Source organism: Ambystoma mexicanum, chromosome 5q (assembly GCF_040938575.1).
Source record: "Ambystoma mexicanum isolate Mex_15411 chromosome 5q, UKY_AmexF1_1, whole genome shotgun sequence".
Lineage (NCBI taxonomy): Eukaryota > Metazoa > Chordata > Amphibia > Caudata > Ambystomatidae > Ambystoma > Ambystoma mexicanum.
Genome location: NC_090933.1, coordinates 547,117,699 through 547,141,734, shown reverse-complemented (window position 1 = coordinate 547,141,734; position 24,036 = coordinate 547,117,699). Strand labels below are relative to the sequence as shown.

Sequence of the window (24,036 nt, the reverse complement as noted above, 5' to 3'; positions counted from 1 at the left end):
ATGTTAAAAAAACAGAAAAGAGGTACTAGCATTATGGAAAATAGTAGTAAATCTGGAAGATTGGGGTTGCAGATTCTTCTAAATACTACCATGGTTGTCGTTCTGAGTGCCCCTGTGGCCCCCACTGAGACAGTTAATTGTCCCCCATTAGGAGGTTATCCTACACGTGCTGTGTCAGGGTACAGGAACCCTAGGTATGTTCCCTTTCCCACCACAGCTCCCCCGCCACCCACGTCAGCTCAGTATCACAATCTCTCCGACCCCACTGTGTCTGTTGCTGCAAGAGGCAAGATATCAAAGGGAACATCCACGAAACCCCAGATGCAGGACATTTACTTTAGGCAGTCACCAGCAGGTGAAGGAAGCCGGAAAAACCAAGGAAGCGAAGAAAGCCAGAGAAGCAGGTGAAGAGGATGCAGAAATGGAAGTGACATCCAAAGCCGACACTGGAGGAGAAGTCGTGGGGTGCTTCAGGGTACGCAAAGTGGGAGGCAAAAGCATGGAGGATGGCAGTAGGGGGAAGAAGACAAGCTGAGAGGGAGAGGCACTCCTCAGCTGCAGAGAACCTCTCCGGTAAGCCAGAGTACCAGGAGACCCAACAGAGAGTGATGAGCTCCCAGCAAGTACAGTGCAGGCAAGGGCAGAAGCAGGAGAGCTGTCAAAGGTGTTGTCAGACCACAGAGGGTCTGACAGTTTACTGAGGTCATACCCACATTGAAACTGCACCACATCACTGAGAAACGACAAAGAAACGCAGAAAGGAGCTGGTGAATTGTCCTAAGGAAAGAGGTAACCCCAGGGCATTATGAAAAAAAACAGTTAAAATCAAAAGACAGTTTAGAATAACGACTGAGTAGAAAAGAAGGGCAAAAAGGGCACAATTCTCCTTACATGGTATATCAGTATGGGGAAGCCTGTAACCTGCATTGCAACCAGTCAAGAGACTTCAAAGAAGAGATAAAGTGACAAAGAGGGCAAATTGTCCTCCTGTGAGATATCATTTTGGAGAAACCTGGAACTCTCATTGCCACCAGCCAAGAGGCTAATAAAACAGGCAAAAACTGTACAATTCTCCTCTTATGAGATGTTGCTGTGGATAAAATTGGAACAATCATTGCCACAAGTTGTTTGAAGTTGCAATCCTTCCTGGCGAGTAGACGAGGAAAGGAACAAAATGTTTGAAGTAGGAATTAATACTGGCAAGAGGGTAAACCAGGAAAGCAATAGTTGCTTTAAAGAAGGAAACTTGTTTTTGTTAAAGAGTGATGTGGAAAGGAAATATTTACTTTATCATCCTGACAAACAAGAGACATTTTCTGTGCTATCCTGACAAAAGTATTCTATGGAAAGTATGGTTGTTACTTTCTTCAAAATAATTGTTTTACATCTTGTGAAGAGTAATTTGTAGAAGCAACAGTTGCTTTGGTTTTGAACAATAATTTTGTGAAAGATATTTTCAGTATAAATTTGAAAGACGTGTTGGATGAAAAATGCATTTTCCTAGAACACTGTTGAAACAAAACTCTTTCAAAAGTATTCCTGAATTGATTCATGGGAAGGGAATCATACCGTAGTCACAAGGATTGCTTAGTGTGATTTATAAGTTTGAACTTTTGCTCATTTTGCTTGAACTGAAAACAGATAAATGTACCTTTTGTACTTTGGTTGTATATGATAGTCAAAGGGTCAGATACATTTGCACACAAGGTCACTTTTCTTTAGTTGTAATTTGCTAGGTAGGAACATTCTCATTAGGATTGGGACACGTAAGCATTGATCACATCCCCATTTAACTTTAATAAAACTGGCAAACATTAAGAAAACTACAACTTTGTGTCTGTCTCTCATTTCTGACCCCCTCACATTTTGCAGCACGCTGTAGTCTCTCTTCTTCTCTTATCCTCACCTCTTTATTTGGAACACTCCCAGCGAATGCCTTTGCCATCATTTTCAGTGATTCCAACCTCTGCAATATGACTCCGATTCAAGCCTAACTATATTGTCACCTACCTAGACAAAGTCAACATCTGGCTTCAAGATCTACCTCCTCCCCATGTTCACTCCAATGTACTCACCCATATCAAATTCCACTCTGTATGGTGTGTGTCCTTCACAAATAAAAACCTAGCCCACCCGCTTACCCCTTTCTGTCATCACATTCAACTATGGAGCTCCCCCGCTATCCATTTGCAAAGGACAACAATGCATTGTTACTTATGAAGTTGGCGAAGCTGGCACTTAGACTGATCCCCTGCTCACTGCCTACAAGAAATCTCTAATGCACCTGACCAAAGCCAAATGCCGTTATCACACGAGACATGCTTCCTTTCTCAGCTTGCACCCTCGCAAACTATCCAGGAAACTCAAGGCCATGCTTTCCTCCTCTAACAGACCTCCATTTCTTTCTCTTTCTGCCTACGACTTTGCCTCAAACTTCACCAAAGTGTTAAAATAAAGGATACTTTGTCCACTGTTCTACAATGGCAGTAGGCAGTATACAAAAATGCCACATAAACTAACATTTTTGTTCACATGTCTGGAATACAACAATGTTATAATAAAACGTCCACTGTGTGATACTCCAATTTATAATGCAGACATATACAAATAGCATCATATTTTCTTTAAAATGGGAGCAACATTCTTCAGAATGCATTGAAGAATACGAGGTGGTCTTCCAATTTCTAGGTTGGCATAAATATAGGGCGTCTTCTAAGAGCCCTCTTTATATAAGGGTCAGCACAGGAAATCAACTACAAAATTCCATTGTGCAGAAGATTAACCATTTTATTCTGTAGCTACAAAACCATCATATCAATTACACTAATCCTAAATGAATAGACGATATATCCTGAAAATTAAGACAAGCCCATAGTTAATCTAGCGCCCTTGTACAGGCAGCGTCTCTGTGCAGAAGGGGGAGGTATGTGAATGCAGCAAGAAGTGAAGTAGACTTCTCACCTTGAAGGCAACTGACTGAAACAGCTGCAATATGGAATTCGCCAGATCATAGATTTGAGAAATGAGAGCGTTGTCACCAAGGTTGATGAGATTCAAAGTCTTTGACACATTCTGTATCAAAATCCACTTCTGCATTTATTGCATGATAACTAAGTGAAATATGGATTTTTAATGTTCCTTAGCATATTATTAAACTCCTGAAGTTAGTGAGTGATAAAACATCTGTCGAATGTGAAGCTAGCAAGCCCCAACTCGGTTCGTTCATCATTGTATTCGGTAGTGAAGGAGACAACCTCTGAACATTTGGTAACATGTTGTAATCTGGCTGAAACATCTGGGCAAGTGTTGTGACGTTTACTCACTCTGGAACTGTATTTTCTCCAAGTAAAGACAACAATCTGTACATCATATAACTAACTATACAAAGATACAAACTAATTAACGTGGGGGTAAGAGTTTCCCAGTACTAGCCGCTAAACTCCGGAATGCCCTGCCAGCAGACCGAAGAGCTGAGTCAGCCTTCTGGGCCTTCCGTAAAATACTGAAAACATGGCTCTTTGCACAGGAGTGCTAATGTTGTTTCTTTCTTTGCCACTGGACCACATCTGAAATGGTCATGCCTCTATCGCTTAGCACCTCTTCTTTAGGTTGTAATAGTACCTTATATAGAGACAAATGTAAGCGCCACATTGTAAACAGTGTTGTTAACTGTGTTTATGCATATGTATTACAATGTGTCTCCCAGCTCAAATTATGTATCTATCGTGCTACTTGTAATGCAACTTCTTGTGCGTCACTGTAACCTGTAAACTTGCGCCCAGATACCTCTGGGTTAAGTGCACTATATAAATGACCAAATACATCCAAGTGCCTTGCCCTTACAACAATTGTCAGGAAGCTGAGAGGGGAGCACACCGAATGGGTTTGGAACCTGCTAATCAGATGTAAAGGGACATACAAATCGGTTGCAAAAACAACGGAACAGGAAAAAAAGGGCAGAGGGGGTGATATGTCGGGATGGGAGTACAGAAGGAACAACCTGGAATCCAATGTGTGGTGTTTGCAGGGTACACTCAAGACTAATCATGGAATGAAGGGAAAGCTCAATGCCTTTGTGCAGGTTACTCTAACAGATACTTATGATGCAATCCCATATAAGAGGGGCAGCACGCGTGGCTTATGTAAATAGACCACAAGGCACACATATGAAGTATATTTACACAAGACAAGCCTATATGGGGGCAACTGGACTGTACGGTGGATGCCTTTGGTGGAAACAGCAACTAAACATAGACAGGCCGATTCATGGAATTAATGTGTGCCGAAAAAACGGCGCACGCGCGCGAAAACGTGCGATTCGAAGTGAAATAGCGAAAATTGCAGTGCAAGTGCGATTATCGCACAGAAAACATCGCACATCTATTCATGGAAGTCCGTGCACGTGCAAAATGTGGGATGTGCGCTGAAAAAGTGCGCGGCGCACGCTGGTGCACGCTGGCGCACGCTGGCGCACAGGTCATCGAATGCCGTGCGATAAGGCCACAGCGAATTCGCACATAGCGCGGCGCACATAACAAAAGTAGGCGTAACATGGGGCGTCACACGCAGAATGGGGAACAACTCGTGAAAATGTGGGCGTCACGGGGGAAGTACAGGAGGCAAGTGCGCAGAACGCCCACACGCTCGCCTACAACACTTATTCATGGAATCGAATAGGGAAAAACAGCGCACGGCCAAAGATGCGCACAGGCCCATACATGTCCGCCACACAAAAGCAGGAGGTAGCGTCCCTGCGCAGGAAAAAGATGTGCGCCAACGTGCTACACGCGTGAGAAGGCCCACATGCGATCGGGCCTGGGGGAGCGTGTGCGTGTATTTCAGAGGTGCGCAAGAAGTTTCACACGCGATCGGGCCTGGGGGAGCGTGTGCGTGTATTTCAGAGGTGCACGAGAAGTTTCACACGCGATCGGGCCTGGGGGAGCGTGTGCGTGTATTCCAGAGGTGCGCAAGAAGTTTCTCACACGCGATTGGCCTGGGCGCGTGTATTTCAGAGGTGCGCGAGAAGTTCCACACGCGATCGGGCCTGGGGGAGCGTGTGCGTGTATTTCAGAGGTGCGCGTGAAGTTCCACACGCGATTGGCCTGGGCGCGTGTATTTCAGAGGTGCGCGAGAAGTTCCACATGCGATTGGCCTGGGCGAGTGTATTTAAGGGGTGCGCGAGAAGTTCCACACGCGATTGGCCTGGGCGCGTGTATTTCAGAGGTGCGTGAGAAGTTCCACACGGGATTGGCCTGGGCGCGTGTATTTCAGGGGCTCGTGGGTGGTTTTACAAGCAATCAGGCCTGGGAGAGCAGGGTACCACTCACCCGTCTGCCTTGCGTGTAGAAGAACGCGTAGCCAACACCCACCCGCTGTGAATTGATAGCGTGTGAACCCCAACGCCTGCAAAACACACGCACCGCACCCCACGAAAAGCAACGCCCGTGCGCGATACGTCACAGACACGCATATGCGCTAAGGGCCTTTGGTCCAATGGAATCGCGTTTGCGTGCTGACGCGCTTACGCGATAAGGGGCTTTCCTCGAATTACATGCTGACGTGCAGAATTTTCACGTGCCAAATCACTCTGTATCAAGCTGGCCACGCGTAAGCACACGGAAGACCACGCTCCTGCCCAGAAGGCCGAACTACTGCCCCCCAGAGCCCCGAGCACGCTCCCACCTGCCATCTGCTGCTGCCTGACTGCCTGCTGCCCACATGCCCTGCCATTTGCTGCCTGCACATCAGCCAGAGGTGCTGTTGCTGTGACCACCCCTGCTTGAACCGAAGACTCCCGACTGGGATTCCATCGCTCCACAGCCCAGCCCCAGGACCCAGTTGCCCAAACACTCCTGCCTCTGGGGTTGTCATGTCGGGCACTGCAACATCTGGTACCACTGACAACGCCCGGCCAGAGAGGCAGAGGGGCACCAGCTTCAGTGCCACCGAAGTTGGTGTCCTGGTGGAACGAGTCCTGGGGCAGTATGATGCCCTCTTCGGAAGTTCCCGCGCCGACAAGGAAGGACGGACTCGGATCTGGACTGACATTGTGACTGCCATCAACGCGGAGGGGGTGGCAGTCCGCGACTTCCAACATGTCAAGAAGCGCTGGGAGGACTTCAGGTCCAGGACCCTGAACAAGGCCCGGCGCCTCTTGAAGGCAGCGGATGCCAAGGGGCGCCGGAGCCACTTGTCAGAAGATCAGATGAGGGTCCTGGAACGCATATCCCCAGCGCTCCACGTCCAGGTCCTTGAGAGGCAGACCCGTCTGGAGTCGAGCGGTAAGTGTACATGCATCCTGATTGTGAGCTGTGCGTGTGGTGATGTTTCAGTTGTGTGCAGGTTGCACATCTGTTTGTATGGGGTCGAGTATGGGTGGGGGTGTACAGGGCCGTGGGGCTAACACATGCGAGGGCTGTAATGTGTGAGACATGGATGGTGCTTGTGTGTGTAGGCTTGCATGCCAAATGCAGTTGTGTGGGCACACATGTTTGGATGAATGTGTATGTAAGTAGACATGTCCGTGATGTCACGCATGTAGGTTGTTTTCAGCTGCATGTATCAGCACTGTGTACGTGTGCATTTGTGTGTATTTGACAAGGGGGCAACAGTGATGCAACATGGATGCATGTGACAGCGGGATGTGGTAGCCTGATTGGCAGATGTGACATGGATGCCCATCTGAACACTGCGACACTTGGCAGAGGTGTACACATGCATGCAAGTGTGGTGGTGTGTGTACATGTGTGGTGCACTTCCTGTGTTGCATGTGATGTCTGGCTCAGCTTTGCCTGCTCATGCTGTTGTATGGGTATGGATGGTGCTGGCATTTGCGATATGGCTGTGGTATGGCTCATGTGTGCGAGTTGAAATGACATGTGTGTTGGGGATTGTGATGGCATGTCTGAGGTTTGCCAATGCCACTCATGTACAACTGTCATGTGTGTATGTGTCCATTGTACAGTGCCCTGATGCCTTTGTTTTATTTCTTCCTGTCTGCAGCGTCAACTGATGAAGAGGTCGGAGAAGGTGCTGTGGAGCACAGCGGCGGGGATCCCACCGCCAGCCGGAGACGCAAGGCCTGGCTCCCCTCCCATGTTGCCATCTCGTCGGGGAGTGAGGAGACCGGTGGCGCGTCCCAGGCCGCAGCTGCCGGGGGGAGGTCCAAGAGGCGGAGGTTGGAGTTGTACTCCTCGGCAGCAGAAAGGGCAGCTGGGACCCCACAGGGCCCAACGGGGGAAGATGGCACAGAGTCATCCAGGTTGGCGGGGGTTTGGTGGAGGAGGAGGCCGTGCAAGCAACAGAGACGGGGTCTGGAGGTGGGGATCCCACTGGTGCTAGTGGTGCAGTGCAGGACCAGGGACAGGGACAGGAGGCAGCACAAGCCGCCGCGGAGGTGCCTGTGTGCAATCCTGTCCCTGATCCTGTCCCTGCATCATCTTGCACCAGCAGGGATGCCTACGTCCAGACCCGTTTTCAGGCAGGGGATGAGCAAACAACAACTGGCCTCCCTCTGCCTGCGGACGTGGCTATCCGGGTCCGGGTTGAGCCTGTCCTGACTGGTGTGGCGTTGCGTCAACGGGCCATGCGAGGTGACCTGCAGTCTTTTCATGAGGAGACTGCACGTCATCTCGAATGGCTCTTTGACCACGTCAGCCTGCTGGGACAGGTCACCCAGGCCGGATTCCTCCGTTTGATGGGGCTTGCTACGACCCCCTCCTCAACTGAACCCCCTACGCGCCAGTCGTCCTCCGTGCCATCTTCCGACCCAACAGTCACCTGGGTGCCCTGTGGAGCTGCCTCTGAGTGTGCGGCCAGGCTGGTGGAGGAGGCATCCCTGCCACAGTCGGGAGTCGGACTTCCAGCAGGGGTGGCCACATCAACTTCTGCACCCCAGCAGGCGGAGGATGTGCAGGCAGCAGGAGGCAGTGCACGGGCAGAGGCACAGCAGCAGCAACGTGGTGGGAGCCATGAAGGCTCGGGGCCTTCAACATCGGAGGGGCAGGCATCGGCCGGAGGGCAGGAGGACCCAGGACAGAGAGTGTCTTCCGTGTGGCAGCGGTTGGGCCATGCCATAGATGCGGAGCGTCAGCGGGCGGAAGAGGCACTGCTCACAATGGTCAGGGCGGAAAACTCCATGCGGAGGGCCCTGAGGCGGGCCGACTGCCTCGAGGCAATCCGCAGGGGGTTGAAGGTGGACACGTCGACGGCCCTGCGGACCCTCGGGGCCATGGAGGAGGACCGCCTCCGGGACATTGAGCAGGAGTTCGATGATGCCCTGGGCCGGGACATCCAAAAGTGAGCCGTCAGACTAGCACACTGCCCTTGTACATAGTTATGCAGGTAGTGTTAGGTTTCCTTTGTTTTTTCTTTTATTTTGGACCTTTTGGACATTGGCCATATTTTTGTATATAGTTTATTTTATTAGTTAGTGTTGTTAGATAGGTTTCATTTCTTTTGTTGGGATAATGGACCCTGGCTTGTTCGTCTGTACATAGTTCACTGTTGGATTTAAATTTTCTTTCACAATTTACCCATGGAGCAATGGCTTTCAATTATTATTTCCCATTGGATTTGCTTTTGTGGACAGTGACTTTGGACACCATTACTTTGGATTATAATTTTTGGTTTTGCTTTTTTTCATGGACATGCTTCTTTTCATTTTTGTACATTCCCATTTCTGTTTCTTTATTTTTTAATCTATTTATGTTTCCTTTAATACATATTTTTTTATCGAACTTCAATGTGTAGTATCATCTCATTGGTTTCATGCATATCATGATATAGGTTTTGATATTCACTGACACCCATTGGGTGTATGTGAGGGACATGTGTTTGTTTCGAAACTTGCAATTGGTGTTCTGTCATGTAATTGCCATTTCTGAGTGGGTGGATGCAATACTCGGGTGGGTGTTTTGCATTTGGAGGCTGACCATAGGGACCAGGGATCTAGATTGTGATGACATGTTGGCTGGGGAACATGAGTTGGGGCCTGCTGGCAGGTGCCCCACAGTGCTGGGGGTGGGGGTGGTGGGGAACATGAGTTGGGGCCTGCTGGCAGGTGCACCACAGTGGTGGGGGTGGTGGGGGACATGGGTGGGGGCCTGGTGGAGGGTGCCCCTGCACTGCTGGGGGGTGGGGGTGGTGGGAGACATGGGTGGGGGCCTGGTGGAGGGTGCCCTGCACTGCTGGGGGGTGGGGGTGGTGGGGAACATGAGTTGGACATGGGTGGGGGCCTGCTGGCAGGTGCCCCACAGTGCTGGGGGGTGGGGGCGGTGGGGAACATGAGTTGGACATGGGTGGGGGCCTGCTGGCAGGTGCCCCACAGTGATGGGGGGTGGGGGTGGTGGAAGACATGGGTGGGGGCCTGCTGGCAGGTGCCCCACAGTGCTGGGGGGTGGGGGTGGTGGGAGACATGGGTGGGGGCCTGGTGGAGGGTGCCCCTGCACTGCTGGGGGGTGGGGAACATGAGTTGGACATGGGTGGGGGCCTGCTGGCAGGTGCCCCACAGTGCTGGGGGGTGGGGGTGGTGGGGCACATGAGTTGGACATGGGGGGCCTGCTGGCAGGTGCCCCGCAATTCTGGGGTGGGGGTGCAAGGGGACATGAGTTGGTGATCATTAGTGCAAGGAGACATATGCCTTTGCTGGGGGGCATGCCCATGTTGGGTGGGCTGCCTGCGGGACATGACCAGGGATGCAAGGTAGTCCCCTGTGGTGTGGGCTGCCTGCAGGGGCCGTGGAGGGTGTACAGTGAACACCTGGGTGGACCCACACTGCCAAATCACATGTAGGACTTCCCGCGCACCCCTGAAATACACGTACCCTGCTGAAATTGCATGTAAAACTTCCCGCGCACCCCTGAAATACCCGCACGCAGCCCAATCGCGTGTGAAACTTCCCGCGCACCCCTGAAATACACGCACCCAGAGCAATCACGTGTAAAACTTCCTGCGCACCTCTGAAATACACGCGCCCAGGCCAATCGCGTGTGGAACTTCTCGCGCACCTCTGGAATACACGCGCCCAGGCCAATCGCGTGTGGAACTTCTCGCGCATCTCTGAAAAACACGCGCACAGGCCAATCGCGTGTGAAACTTCTCACGGACCTCTGGAATACACGCACCCAGGCCAATCGCGTGTGGAACTTCCCGCGCACCCCTGAAATACACGCGCCCAGGGCAATCGCATGTGGAAATTCTTGCGCACCTCTGAAATACACGCGCCCAGGCCAATCGCGTGTGGAACTTCTCGCGCACCCCTGAAATACATGCACACGCTCCCCCAGGCCCGATCGCGTGTGGAACTTCTCGGGCACCTCTGAAATACACGCACCCAGGCCAATCGCGTGTGGAACTTCTCGCGCACCCCTGAAATACATGCACACGCTCCCCCAGGCCCGATCGCGTGTGGAACTTCTCGCGCACCTCTGGAATACACGCGCCCAGGCCAATCGCGTGTGGAATTTCTCGCGCGCCCCTGAAATACACGCACACGCTCCCCCAGGCCGATCGCGTGTGGAACTTCTCGCGCACCTCTGGAATACACGCGCGCAGGCCAATCGCGTGTGGAACTTCTCGCGCAACCCTGAAATACACGCACACGCTCCCCCAGGCCCGATCTCGTGTGGAACTTCTCGCGCATCTCTGAAATACACGCACCCAGGCCAATCGCGTGTGGAACTTCTTGCGCACCCCTGAAATACACGCACACGCTCCCCCAGGCCCGATCGCGTGTGGAACTTCTCGTGCACCTCTGGAATACACGCGCCCAGGCCAATCGCGTGTGGAACTTCTCGCGCACCCCTGAAATACACGCACATGCTCCCCCAGGCCAGATCGCGTGTGAGACTTCTCGCGCACGCGTGTTCCCGAAACCTGTAATACACATTCCCCGCTTTGTGTTTGCTGTTTGCCAGTCCGGTAAACTGGTACAGGGTTGGCGCAGCCCTTTGCGATGGTTTTGCGATCTTGATGGCTTTTCCTTGCGCGAGGGCGTTCTTGGGTGCGTAACTGGCGCTGCTGCAGGGTCGCTGCGCCACTCTGCGCCACGTCTGCTTTTGGAGGCGAGAATCCATGAATATGCTGTGTGCGGAAATTGATTTTATCGCACGCGGCTGGCGCAGACATTCGCACGGGCACGCTGTGCGCCAGCCGCGTGCAACACTTTTGTGAGGAATTACATGAATCGGCCTGTAAACATGCTACATTAATTACACTATGAGCTACATGTAAGACAAGGCAATGGACGAGGCAGACATTGCTTCCTGTGGGATAGGAGCACATCTCTGTACACATGTGTTCATAGAGGCAGGAGAAAAGCAGAACAGGGCGCAGGGGTGGAGACTTCAATAATACATAGTAATAGCATATTAGACAATATTTCAGTTCTTGTAAGGCGAGGATTATGGCTGGCCGCCTTCCCTTTTATCAAATATCATGTATCATATCACACAAATATGTGATAATTTCTTGAGTTGGACTACAGATCAACAGACCTAATGTTATATTATATGTATTGGCATGACCAGGATTGCACTTGACACAGAAGGAATGGACCAGTGCATTTGTTTTCCCCTAGGTGGGTCCCCCATGTGCAGTGTTCTGCTGCTTCCCAGATAGGCGTGTGCTTTATAAATCCAAAACATATATACATTACAGTGAGTACAAGTTTGACACCCTCAAATCTGAAAGAGCAACATCTTTTTCATGACGGTTCTAATAGACGCCTCTTAACCATAACACATTTCCTGGAAATTAAGGTAAGTGCTGCCCCCAAATGCGTTGACAAGTAGGCAGATATGACATATGTTTTTGACATCAACATTTCTCTAATATTTCGATTCAGCTATTTTTCAGAATATCAGATATACTTACGAAAAGCATATAGGTACAATTATTAACTTTTACTGCCATATAGAGGGCAGTTTGATGAGCTCTGTGGGTATGCGGTATGGTGAGCAAACTGTCTGGATAAGCAAGTGCTGAACAACACATAATGGTTGCATCTTCTTCACGTGACTCGTTTTTCCGGGTGTATGATTGGAAAATCACACTCTTTACACTCTGGACAAGAATATGGCACTTTGCCAAAAGAACTACGTTATTTGCAGTGACTAACTACATTGTACACATGTTGAATTTGACTATGTGGGATGTATTATCCCCAACTTTATATGAGGCAGATTAAGGTGGACCACCAAATATAAGCAATTGGTTACGCTTAATGATTTACCAATGGCTTGATTGTATGGTCAAACTCTACAGACGCACACTCTTCTTCAATGACAACTGGAAGTAAAACAGTTCCTGTTTAAGTCTGCACAATTATTAAAATGGTTTCCTTTTGTTTAATTGACTACTTCTCTTCTGTCCAGTGGTTCCCTCCTTATTCTTTTCATTTTTGGATAGTATCCTACTTGCACCCTCTAATGGACTCACTGGGAGATATGTCTCTACTTTCTACTCTGGAGTTTTAAGGGAAGAAACTAAATAATCTACAATATGTGTTGCTTTCAAAATCTTTGTAACTTGGATAAGCAGGGTGCTTAAGAAAGAACAGTGACAGGGTTCGCAACAATGAAGTTGGTCCAAAATACGGTTGAATATTTGGGTGTTTATTCCTCCCCATCCCTGTTACGCTAAAGTCTTGGAACTGTGATGATGCTCTGGTGATTAAGGTGCAACAACCTTCACACTGGTACCCCCTCCCCTATGATATAACATTATTCTTCTGGCCTAGACAAGGGAAAATGTCATTTTTAAAATATATTAATGATCTATCATCTACTCAATGTGCACACTGTTGGGCCATAAGGAATTTGCTAGTGGCTTGGACAATGAAGATGTCCTAATCTTTTGTCTAATTTTTTGACAACACAATTTATCCCATTTTAATTTTCAAAATGTTCATTCAAATTCATTAATTTCAACTAGAAAATGTTGTTTGTATCATGGGGATGAGACTGCTACGTGCTTCCAAATGATTTATAAACAGCCATTCTGAATAGCACGTTTTTTTAAAATGTATAAAGTGACAAAACATGGAACATAAAAGGGAAACGAAGAGAAAATAGAAAAGTTAAGGAATTAATATTGTAGTGTGAGTTAGGTTGAAGGCCCATAATCCATGCTGGTTTTTTTGCTGATACTCGGTTCTATCTCATTAGTGTCTTATTTGGTATTCTGGGTGGATAACTCACAAGTTAACTGCTTCTCTCATACATAGGGCAAGCATACACTTGGGGGGGGGGGTTGCCATTGGAGGCACTTCCTCTCTGCCACTTCCTCTCCCTCCCTAATCTCTGGCTGTCTAATCGCCATTCACAACTGGTGTGCCGCCAACGATCTCTGTTTAAAAGCAAACAAATCTGAGATCCTCCTCATTGGCACACCCTCTCCTTCCTTCCCCCTTACTCTGAGGCCTGCCTTCCTCGGCCCTCCTCCTGCCCCTACCTGCGAAACAAAGAACCTTGGGGTTATCTTTGATTCCACAGTATCCTTCTCTTCACACATCTCTGAAATCTCAAAAAAATCTAACTTCTTACTACACCTGCTCAGAGGTACCTTTCCCTTCCTCTCCTTCCCACAGACACTCACTGTCTCCCAAGCTTTGATTCTCTCTAAGCTGGACTACTGTAACAGCCTCTTTCTAAAGCTACCTGCCTCCACCCTCCGCCCTCTACAGCTAATCCAGAACAGAACTGCGAGACTTGTCCTTGGCCTCAAGCCCTGGGATTGTATCTCTTCAGCACTGAAATCCCTCCATTGGCTCCCAGTTGATGCAAGGATTAAATTACATTTAAAAACCTTTCCATTGTCCACAAGGCTTTCTGGGGCCTGGGTCCAAAATACCTTCAACTATCCCTCTGTAAATACCTCCCTTCTCGAGCCCTTCGCTCCTCCACCTCAAACTCCCTCAGGGTCAGCTGCTTTTCTAAGAAACGTGCAGGGGGCAGATCTCTGTTCTCGGCCGGAGCCTCCCTTTGGAACGGCCTCCCTGCCACCCTGAAACTGGAGGAAAACCATCTACGATTTCGGAAGCTCCTTAAGACCTTCCTCTTCGCATCTGCCTTTGCCACTCTCCTCCCTGTTGATCTGTTTTCTCTTCTCAGCATTGCCTCATCTGCCAACGGGGCCCCCTTGACTCAGTTACCTTCCCTCCCGCACATCCTCAGGCACCGCCTCCTGGCCACCCCTGCACTGAGGCCTGTTATCTGTACCCTTACAGGTCCCCCACTCCTCTCCTGCACTTATCAGATGTTACCCTATCTGACTTGCCCTGTACTGCTCCCTTCACTGGCTGGACCAATCACTGCTCCTATCACCTTATTTATTCACTTATTATATCCACTAACTTCTAGTTTTCCTATGCCTTGCACTTCTTTGCCCCCCCCCTTTTTCCTTTGCACTTTTCCCCCTTTCCCTTTCCCATGCACTTGTGTGTTCTCAATGTCACTGGGCCTAGTAGGATCATTTTGTTTTTGTTTTTTCCCCTGCTCCCGCTCCCTTTGCCTGGTCGCACTCTGAAACACCTGTGTATGGGCGCGATATAGATAAATATCATATCATATATATCATATCAAGGAGCAAAATGACTTCCATCTTTGAAGACTTTAGCATGAGGCAGCATGGAGCCATCCAGTGTGGGATGGCAGTGAGGGTTATGCATTGTGTTGTAGCGGTATAGGAGGGGAAGGAGAATAATAATATCTAAGTATCATCAGTAAAGAGGTGATAGTTAAAGCCAAAGGAGGATGTGTTTTCCAAGGGAGAGGTATGTAGTGTGAAGAGAAGTGGGCCCAGGGCTGATATTTACGGGCCACCAATGTACAGGAATGTTGGGGAGGAAGTGCAGATGTCCCGTGAAATGCTGGAGTGGTCAGAGAGAGAACAAGCGACCAGTCGAGTACGGTGTCCTTGATGCCAAGGAGGGAAAGAGTATGAAAGAGGCAGGGAGGCTCAACAGGATCAAAGTCCACTTCAAGATCCAGAAGAATGACAATGGAGGGGATATGAGAGTGGTGGGCAGTGGTAACAGAATTTGTAATATGTCTGAACGCAGTCTCAGTGGAGTGCTTGGTGCAGAATCGAATCTGGAGGCAGTCAGCGAGTGAGTGTGTCTCGGGATAAATATTATTGGGTTGAAGACAACCCCATTGTGGATTTTAGCGTGGTAGGGAATCACTGAGACAGGTGCGTAGAATGAGGTGTTGTTGGAGTTAGCAATCATGTTCTTTAGGAGAGGTATAACTGTGGCTGTTTTGTAACAGGCCTGGAAGATACCAGTTGAGAGGGATAGATTGAATAATCTGGATTGGGAGTGGACAGAAGGGGTGGCCCATACTGTTAGGAACTGGGGGACACATTCAGAAAATAAACAGAGTAAGTGTTCCTAACAGAAGCAACATTTTATCAATTTGAATATGTTTTCAATAATCCTGGCAAAAAATTGCAGACTTTTTTTCCAGAGCAGTACTCAAAATAGTGGCTAGAGCTGTGCAAGTTCCCTAACAATTTGTGGTGCAAAGGGGTCTATTGTAGCATAGGATGGGTTGGCAGAGCAAAGGTTAGGTATAGATTTCGTGGGGGAGGTGAGAGAGAATTGAGATGGAGATGAATGGGGAGCCCATATTTTAAAGTGTGGGAGAGGTGATGTGTCGAAATTGTCAAGAAAGTCGAGTTATGTGAAAAACTGGACCAAAATTTGCAAGGGACTCAGCACGATTCTAAGGTTTGTGCGTGCTAGAGCAGAGGGTGACGTATGTTTAGTGTAGGGTGTTGTCAAATAGTGTGCATGTAAAATTTGTAATGCAATCCAAGTTAGGAGTCCTAGTGAGGGGCAATCCAGGTGTGGCGAAATACAGACAGTGGCATGAAACAGTGAAGGCGTCCCACACCGGGAAGTAGTTGTAAATGGATATTGTGGCTGCAAGGCTGGGGCGCCAGGGTGAATAGGCAAACAGGGATGGTAGGCGCCCGAGGAAGTTCCCTTTGCCAAAGCCCCTTGCTGGCTGCCCAGAGGGATCCACTTAAGAGAGTATGTGTACCTGGGTCCGCTGACCCAGGCAACGCACGAATCATGGGGCTGGAGTGCAGATAGAGGGAGGGCTTGAGGGAGGCCAAGGGAAGGGGAGACAGGGCTGTGTAATGGAAGCAAACGCATTCATGAGTCTCACGGGCACCGTGGGAGGACAGGACCCCAGGGAAAACATACTGCACCTACCAGTGCTGGGAAAAGTATTTGTAAGCTACACTGATGCAGCGAGAGAAGAGGGTTTCATCCCGCGAGGAACCGAAGAATGTGTACCTGGGTCAGCTGACCCAGGCAATGCACCAATCAGGGGTTGGCCGAGGGTGGAATCGAGGGAAGCCAATGGATAGGGAGCTAGGGCCGTGCAATAAATGCGGTATTACCGTTGGCGCTATTAGCCCTACCGCCAAACCCCTGGCGCTATTAGCAGAGGATCACAGGTTTGGCGGAACGGTTAGTGCCCATTCCCCATTGGGCCCATTTGGGAATTCCTCATTCCCCATTGGGCCCGCCGGCAGTAATAGTGCCGAAAATCAGCAAATTTGCCTCCGAAATCTGCCAAGGCCATGATCTGGCGGACCCTTAAATGCGGTGGTAAGCGCTACCTCCTCATTTAAGGGTTACCGCCAGACTGGTGATGAGGCCCACTGTCTAACTCCGGCTTGGAGTTTGGCAAAATAGCTGCAGTCCTCACTGCTCTATGTGAAGCCCACTGTGACACTACAGTCATCTCAAGCAGGGTAATAACCCATCAACATTTAGGCCAGTAATAATGTTGCTTTCTCGAAGTACGAAACCACACTAATTTAAGCCTTTCAAAACATTTTTTATACTTTTATTATTGTAAGTTATTTCACGTGTTCGTTATCGAATGCATATATGTTCAGGAATACTATATTAAAATGAAGTGTTTGCTTAATGAAGCTTTAGGAGCTATGCCACAATACTAAATTAGTAAAAAACGAGAATTCAAGTACAACATGGAATAAGACATTGCTGCATCTTGACCACATGTGTATTCATAGTCATCAGTGGATACCATATCATAACACATAGTCCAGGCGAGAATACATTAACAAGATATTGAAAACTCACCACTTCTTCGTGTTTGCATTTCCTCACATTGATGCCATTGATCTGTAAGTAAGGAAGGTCTATTTCAGATGTATACATTTTACAGAAGCACGGTTATTATACGGCGAAGACATCACATCATTCTTACCTGTAATATTGCATCTCCAATAAAGAGTAGGCCCGAGAGCTCCGCTGCAACAAGAGGAATTAAATAGTTATTGGCAAAAAGTCATGGGCAAGTCACAATAAAGCACCTCGAAAAATGGAGCGGCCTTGCTTTCCCCATGAATATCAGGTCGAACTTTGCGATCTGCTTATTTTAGTACGCAAGAGAGGCAAAGCATTAACTGATTATAACCTTCGACATTATTTCTGTCAGTGCATTTTGTGTGTCTTAGGAAAGTTACATCAACTTGCAATATTCATTGATCTTCTCCAGCCGCATTTCCAGCAGCTTTTTAAGCATCACAACGGGGCTCATGTTTGTCAATTTTGTTATGTGGCAGCGGGGAGCTGTTACGTGCTGACCTACACGTATCCAGCCCCCCTCCACAAAATGTTCATCATTTGCACAGCGGAGTGCAAAAGTGCAGGGCAAAAAGCGGCGCACACCACATTTTGCCTTTCACTTTTGCATTTGACCATGCAAAGTGAGTAAACGGTACCTGGCATAGCGCTTACTTTTAATTGTAAGTGCTGCTTGCCATGCTCTCAATTAAAATGACAATAACACCCTGCCTGAAATGTTTAACTTCCATTGTGTACACTGCTTACCCTGCGAACAGGGATTAATTGTAATTGTAAACGCTGCCTGCCATGCAAGCCATGTTGGTGCATAAAGCCGACGGACTCCATAGGGATATCCAGCATTTGCGCCGCCATGAAAATCCTTGCTGGTGCAAACGCTGGATCATTTGTATGTCGGAGAGGAAGAAAGGTGGTGGAAACGCAATTTGCGTACCAGCCCGTATGTGCCTTCCATTAACGTTACGACCCCTTACAAAATGAGCTCCAATATATTTAACAACATTCATCATTTTAGATGGTCGACTGCCTATAAACGTACATAATTTGCCTATTCAAATTATTTATTGTTGTAGTGGCTTGCACATTGGAAAACCCTAATTTTGAATGGGACACCTCGATTTATATACAGTATTAGGTTATGAAGGGTTATTTTACAGAAGCTTTGAATTCCTGCAACTGCATGTTGGAAAAAAGTCCTAGTCCAGAAAACAAATAAGTGTTTTGGCACCAATGCATATTTCACACTAGTAGTAGGACCAGGACAAACATATGATGTTTGCACTGGGGCAATACAGTTAATTGCACTTGCACCCATGCAAATGTTCTGTAATACCAGCTCTAGAGTCTCAACATGGCTTGCCCCTCATTCATTAGACAATGGTATGCATGTGACAACATATTCCCAATATAGATGATAGAGCAGCTGATCATTATTTGTGCTCCTATATAGTGCTTCATTGCCGGATTCCTCCAGCTTCTACGCGCTGTAACGACCTGTGTAATTATTACCCAATTGTATAGTAGTCCACCTATTGACATCAGAAGGATGACAGGCTGAGTCTGTCCTGCTGCAGGATTCAAAGTGCAAGTTGTCCCACATCAGAAGTGAGCATTCACCTTGTGAGCCATCCATCATGCGTTAAGATAGCATCAAAGTGTATTAACATACCACTCATACATTGAGGACCTGATTACAGAAACCTTCCATCAGTGCTTGAGCAATTTTGCTTGGAATAGGCATGAAATTAAAATAATTGTCCTTGTGCAAACAATATAGAATTCTAATGCATGTGTGGACCATCCCAAAAGAGCCCCCCACAAACACTGCCTTGGTGCAAGAATGCACTGAATGAAAATGTAATTGCACTAGGGCAATGCATGCCTTATTACTGCACTCGTGCACAATTAGACTTGCACTGGTGCTATGTTTGTGTAATGCAGTCCTTTATTTAAAAGCAATACTTTGTCATTTGGACCCAAATCAGCAGTGAGTAAAACGTCACTCGTGTGGAAACGACGCTCGCGATTCATGGAATATATGCCCGGTTAAAAATTACTTTGCACTGCTGAAAAGTGACTTTGCACTGCAAAAATACACTTTGCAAAAATGATTATTCACTGACTTTGCCCGGACTTTGCACTGCAAAAATACACTTTGCACGGTTCCATGAATCAGGGTTTGTGTCAGCAGTGCAAAGTCACTTTCAACAGGGCAAATATTCCATGAATTAGGAAGCAGAAGAACGCCAGTGAGGCAGGATTTGATGTACAGGTATTCAAGCATGCACTGAAGGTCTGCACTCCAATTAAACAGCCTCTTTGCAGCATGTGTTGGGTTATTCCGAAGCCGCTATGACGTGGTCTCATTTCAGGACACAATGTGCTTACAAAGTGATAGTGCAGACAAAGTGCATTATTGGATTTTAAGGAAAACAATTATTGGTTTGATGCATGCATTTAATTCAAGGATGCTCGCATCCAGTAAATCGGTTTCCGATTTTGTAAAAACTCGCTGTTGATATGTTTCACAAATTCACAGCAAAGCACGTCTCATGTTCGAGTCAACAAATGGTTTTTGGAGGTCTGCCGGGCTTTTCAGAATGCCCTTCTCCTGTAGTGCCCTCTTCAGTTCTACATGGCTGCTAACAATTGTGAAAGTAGTTTCAACTTTGTTTTGAAAGTAAAAATAAAAACTTTAGAAGCATATATGATACTCACACTTGGGGCTGCTATGAATCATGAAAATATTGTCTTTTCGTGTGTATGTATTTGATGCGAGAAGAAGCACTGTGTGATAGGGTATAGATGTTCAGGGGTGCAGTCTCTTTCCTGGGTGATTTACAGTAGCACTACTATTAGAGAATGAGATGAGCCACCTTTGGGGAGTGAAAAGTTGGGACATGAAATGGGACAATACATCAATGCATACAACATACATGACTACCGGCGTTGCACACAAGATGGCAACATTAACTTTCAGGGGCAGGGATGGGGGTGTTTTGCATTCCTTGTGCTTCCTCGCAGGTCACATCGTCATTTTAAGTGCGGTGTTGATGTTTATTTCTAGGGATAGTCGATCTACTGGTACAGAGCAAGGTGGGTAAAGGATGCACCCCTATATAAGGGCCAGCCCACTTCCCGTTCCTTTGTGCGTGTTGCTCTGCTGTGAGGGAAGGTGTTACACAGAACAAGCACAAACGGAATGGGTTTGATGGAACTCCAGAGCTTTTTAGGAGCTTGGTGAAGATGCATCTTTTTGTGTTGGTACTTTGTGTAGTTTATTGGGATTAAGTGAGTTATGGTTTAATCAATTGTTCGTTCCCATTAGTTTTACTGGTTGTTCCATGTGTGATAATGTGTTGTGTTAGTTTCCCATATAAAAAAAATAAAAAACACATGCCTTATCTTCTTGTGCCGTTCCTCTTGTGTGCCTCTTTTTTATAATGTAAAAAGCCTCACACAGGTTGACCAGACAAATATGGTTCTCAGAGTTGCTGTTTCTGGTTTCCATGGTGAGGAGTAGAGGAAGAAGCCTGGCAGAAGAAACTACAATTCTCCTTGCAAGAGGAGGAGGGTTCCACCATGATATATGAAGCAAGACTGTGTACTCTCTCTGTGGAGCCAGTTCGCAGGCCCAGGTGACAGAGCATCAGCAGACTTCAGTCAGCGGGGGAGGCCACTGTATTTTGGAAAGCCTCAGGAGTCTGAGAGGAGGCACGGCCATCAGTGGAGGCCCCAATGGTGACACGTACAAAGGTAGGGGAGGAAGAGCTACATAGGGATACCACCAAAGAAGCACAGGTGGAAGGGCTGCATGTGGGTGCCTCCACAGAGGCATAGAGGAGTGGGAGAGCATGTCCACTGTGGTGGTCCAGTGTGTAGACAGGGAAAGCCCCCTGGAGAAGACCTTTTCAATGGCTCCTGTCTGGATGGGGGTCAGATGAGAAAATTGATTCCAACGCTTCTGGGCAAGGGTGCTGCAGCAAAAAAGTGGGAATAATGTGAAAGTGAAATAATTGGCAAATTCAAACAGCTGGTAACTAATATCAAAGTGGTCTCTAATCAGAAAAGAAAGATAATTAATATGAGCAAAAGATGGAATCTCACTAGTAATAAAACTACGGACTATGACTGGGCAGTACAAAAAGCAAAACAACTGAGACATAAGATCAATGACATAAAGAACACCCAATTAAGAGAAGCTACTTTTTTGATTAAATTAGCCAAGAAACAACATCGTTGTTGGCTTAGACAACATCGAACGCTAAAGGCTAATGAAATTTGGTGTACTATTGCTACCCATGCCAAGAACAATAATCACCAGGCTACGTGGGCAGCTATCAATAGCGCTAAGAAGAGTTTGCTACCCATTAATGATGTACCTGAAGAGAGATGGATGCTGCATGTCAGAAATACTCTTGGAGTAGAAGGTCATAATGATGAGGGATGTAAAATTGTTAAATCTAACTAGAATGGTACATTTAGAGTGGATAGCTTAATAAAACTGATAGAACAGTTAAAGATCTCCAGAGCAACAGGCCCAGATGGCACCTGCAATGCCCTTTTGCAGATGGCACCTAAGTTGTCGGCATAAGCCCCATTTAGACTATTTCGAGGGATCGGAAAACATGCAATTGTACCCAAGTCTTGGCGAGAAAGCATAATTTTGGGGATCCATAAGAAAGGTGATTGGAAAGAGCCTGTAAACTCCCAGATGTTAGCCATGCTAGACATTCCCGCCAAAATATTCGCTAAAGTGTTGTTGAATGAACTAAATGAATGGATAATCAATAACAACATTCTACCATATAATCAATCTGGCTTTAGAGCTAAATTATCTACTATTCATAATATTGTGAATTTAGCAACTGCAGTTGAATATTCCTGGACGGTTCAGAAACTACCAGTCTATGTTTTATTTATTGATCTAAGTGTAGCATTCGATACCATTGTAAGAGGCAAATTATGGTCAAAGTTCAAGAAATGGGGGATCCCAGACGGACTCTTACATATGATTCAGTTATTATACTCTGATACCACTGTTCGAATTAGATTAGATAGGGAAGGCAAACTTTCTGACCAGATAACCACATGCCGAGGTGTTAAGCAGGGTTGCACCCTAGCGGCAACACTGTTTAATCTTTACCTGGCAGATATTGCTGACTCAATAGAGGGAATAGGAATTGATAATGTAAAGTTTTCGTCATTGCAATTGGGTTGGCAGAGGGGGAAAAGCAATGCCCAGGTGGGGTCAAAGGGATAATCTGAACCCTCCTGCACAGCTCACAGGGGATTATATTGCCATGTCACCAGAGAAGATTGTCAGACAGAAAAACCTGAGTTCCGCTTAATGGTGGTGGGCTGTCGAAGAGGGCCCAGTAGGGGCAGAAAAAAAGGGGCAAGGGTTGCATCCCAGGGAGGATGGCCATGATGGCACAGGTAGGGGTATTATGTGCACATCCTCTGAGGCAACTTGCCACCACTGCACCCTCCAGTGGTGGTGAGGAGGAGGAAGAGGCTCATAGCATGTTCGAGGGCTGGGATGCAGCATTGTGCAGACATTACACAGATGATGCCCACAACTCTGCACTTGCCCAACCTACCCTATCTGCACCATCTTTTGATGCCAGCACTGCACCAGAAAGTTGCAGTGATGCGCTTCCATCAGCACACATCTTTGTGCATGAAGGAACCTACTACCTTTATTGAGGGAACACTTAGCCGATCGGGCTAGACCATGTAGTTCTGTTAGCCAACCTTAGGAGACATACTGAGCTCTGATACCCTTTCCTCCTAGTAGGGGGTTCTGCAGGTTAGATGAAATGAGGTAGCCACGGAGAGGGACTGGGCACACAGGGTGACTACCTTACCTGTGAGACTTGCAGCAGTATGTGGGAGAGCAGAAAAACGTTACCAACTGTTCTTTAGCAACGCTTGAGAACTTAAGTGGGTATCCGCGCCCTGTGAAAGAGCCCAATAACTTTAGTGAGCTGCTGTGCACTGTGACAGAGGCCAGGAACCGTCAAGGGTTGCTGCCCACTGTGAAAATATTTGAGAATCTTAAGGTACAGCTGCACCTCATGGGAGCACCCGAGAACCTAATGGGGTTGCTACACACTGAGAAAATAATGGATAATGGAGAAACACAGTACTAGGGCTCTTTCTCAGATTGTCTACACCCTATGAAAGAGCCATAGTACCTTAAAGGATGTCTTCACTCTGTCAGATGTCTTTTGATAAATGTGTTGTCAGTATTCAAAACACATTATATGCACTATAATCTCTGACATGCACTGGTTAACAAAAGGAAACGTTACTCACCGTAATGACTACTGTACACCTAGTCATATATCCCCTTTCCTTCATACTTATGGGAGATCCCGAAATCAGAGCCAAAGAAAGCCCAGCGTGGTTCACTTTAAGAATTTAAAGAGCACAGGGCGGGCCAAGGGCCCATAACATGACCTCAGCTCAGTCCCTTGATCCATCGAGAGGACTGGTAGGACCAATGTAAGCAATTTTAGGGGATGGAGGGCAGGCGTATGGAGAAAAGGGGACATAGGACTAGGAGTACAATAGTTACTATGGTCAATAACTTTTCCTTACACCTACCCCCCCTCCCTTTTCCTCCATACTTATAGAAGAGTACAGAGCACTTCTCTTACCGAGGCAGGGTGGCACTACAAGGAAGCAAAGACGTTCCTGAGCAGTGTCTGTCTGAATTGTGCATCAGCCAGCCCTGGAGCAGTAATCCAGTGCATAATGTTTGCAAAAGGCTGAAGGCGATGCCCAAGTGGTTGCTTTACAGATGGCCTCCCAGTGCACGTGGCACTGAAAGGCTGCTACAGCGCTTATTACTCTCGTTCAATATGCGTGTAGATCCAGAGGAGATGACTTGCCTTGAA

At 47.5% G+C, this 24,036-nt stretch overlaps 1 protein-coding gene across 2 annotated transcripts in view; it reads right to left on the bottom strand.

Annotated features, from left to right (window-relative positions):
- SNTG1 (syntrophin gamma 1) overlaps positions 1–24,036 on the bottom strand; it is a 2,735,678-nt gene that overhangs the window by 2,069,970 nt on the left and 641,672 nt on the right. For both annotated transcript variants that reach the window (XM_069621032.1, XM_069621033.1), the window contains exons 6-7: positions 17,253–17,296; positions 17,126–17,167 (exon numbers count right to left, since the gene is read on the bottom strand). In XM_069621032.1, coding sequence (XP_069477133.1) covers positions 17,126–17,167; positions 17,253–17,296 — 86 coding nt within the window. The remainder of the gene's footprint in view (positions 1–17,125; positions 17,168–17,252; positions 17,297–24,036) is intronic.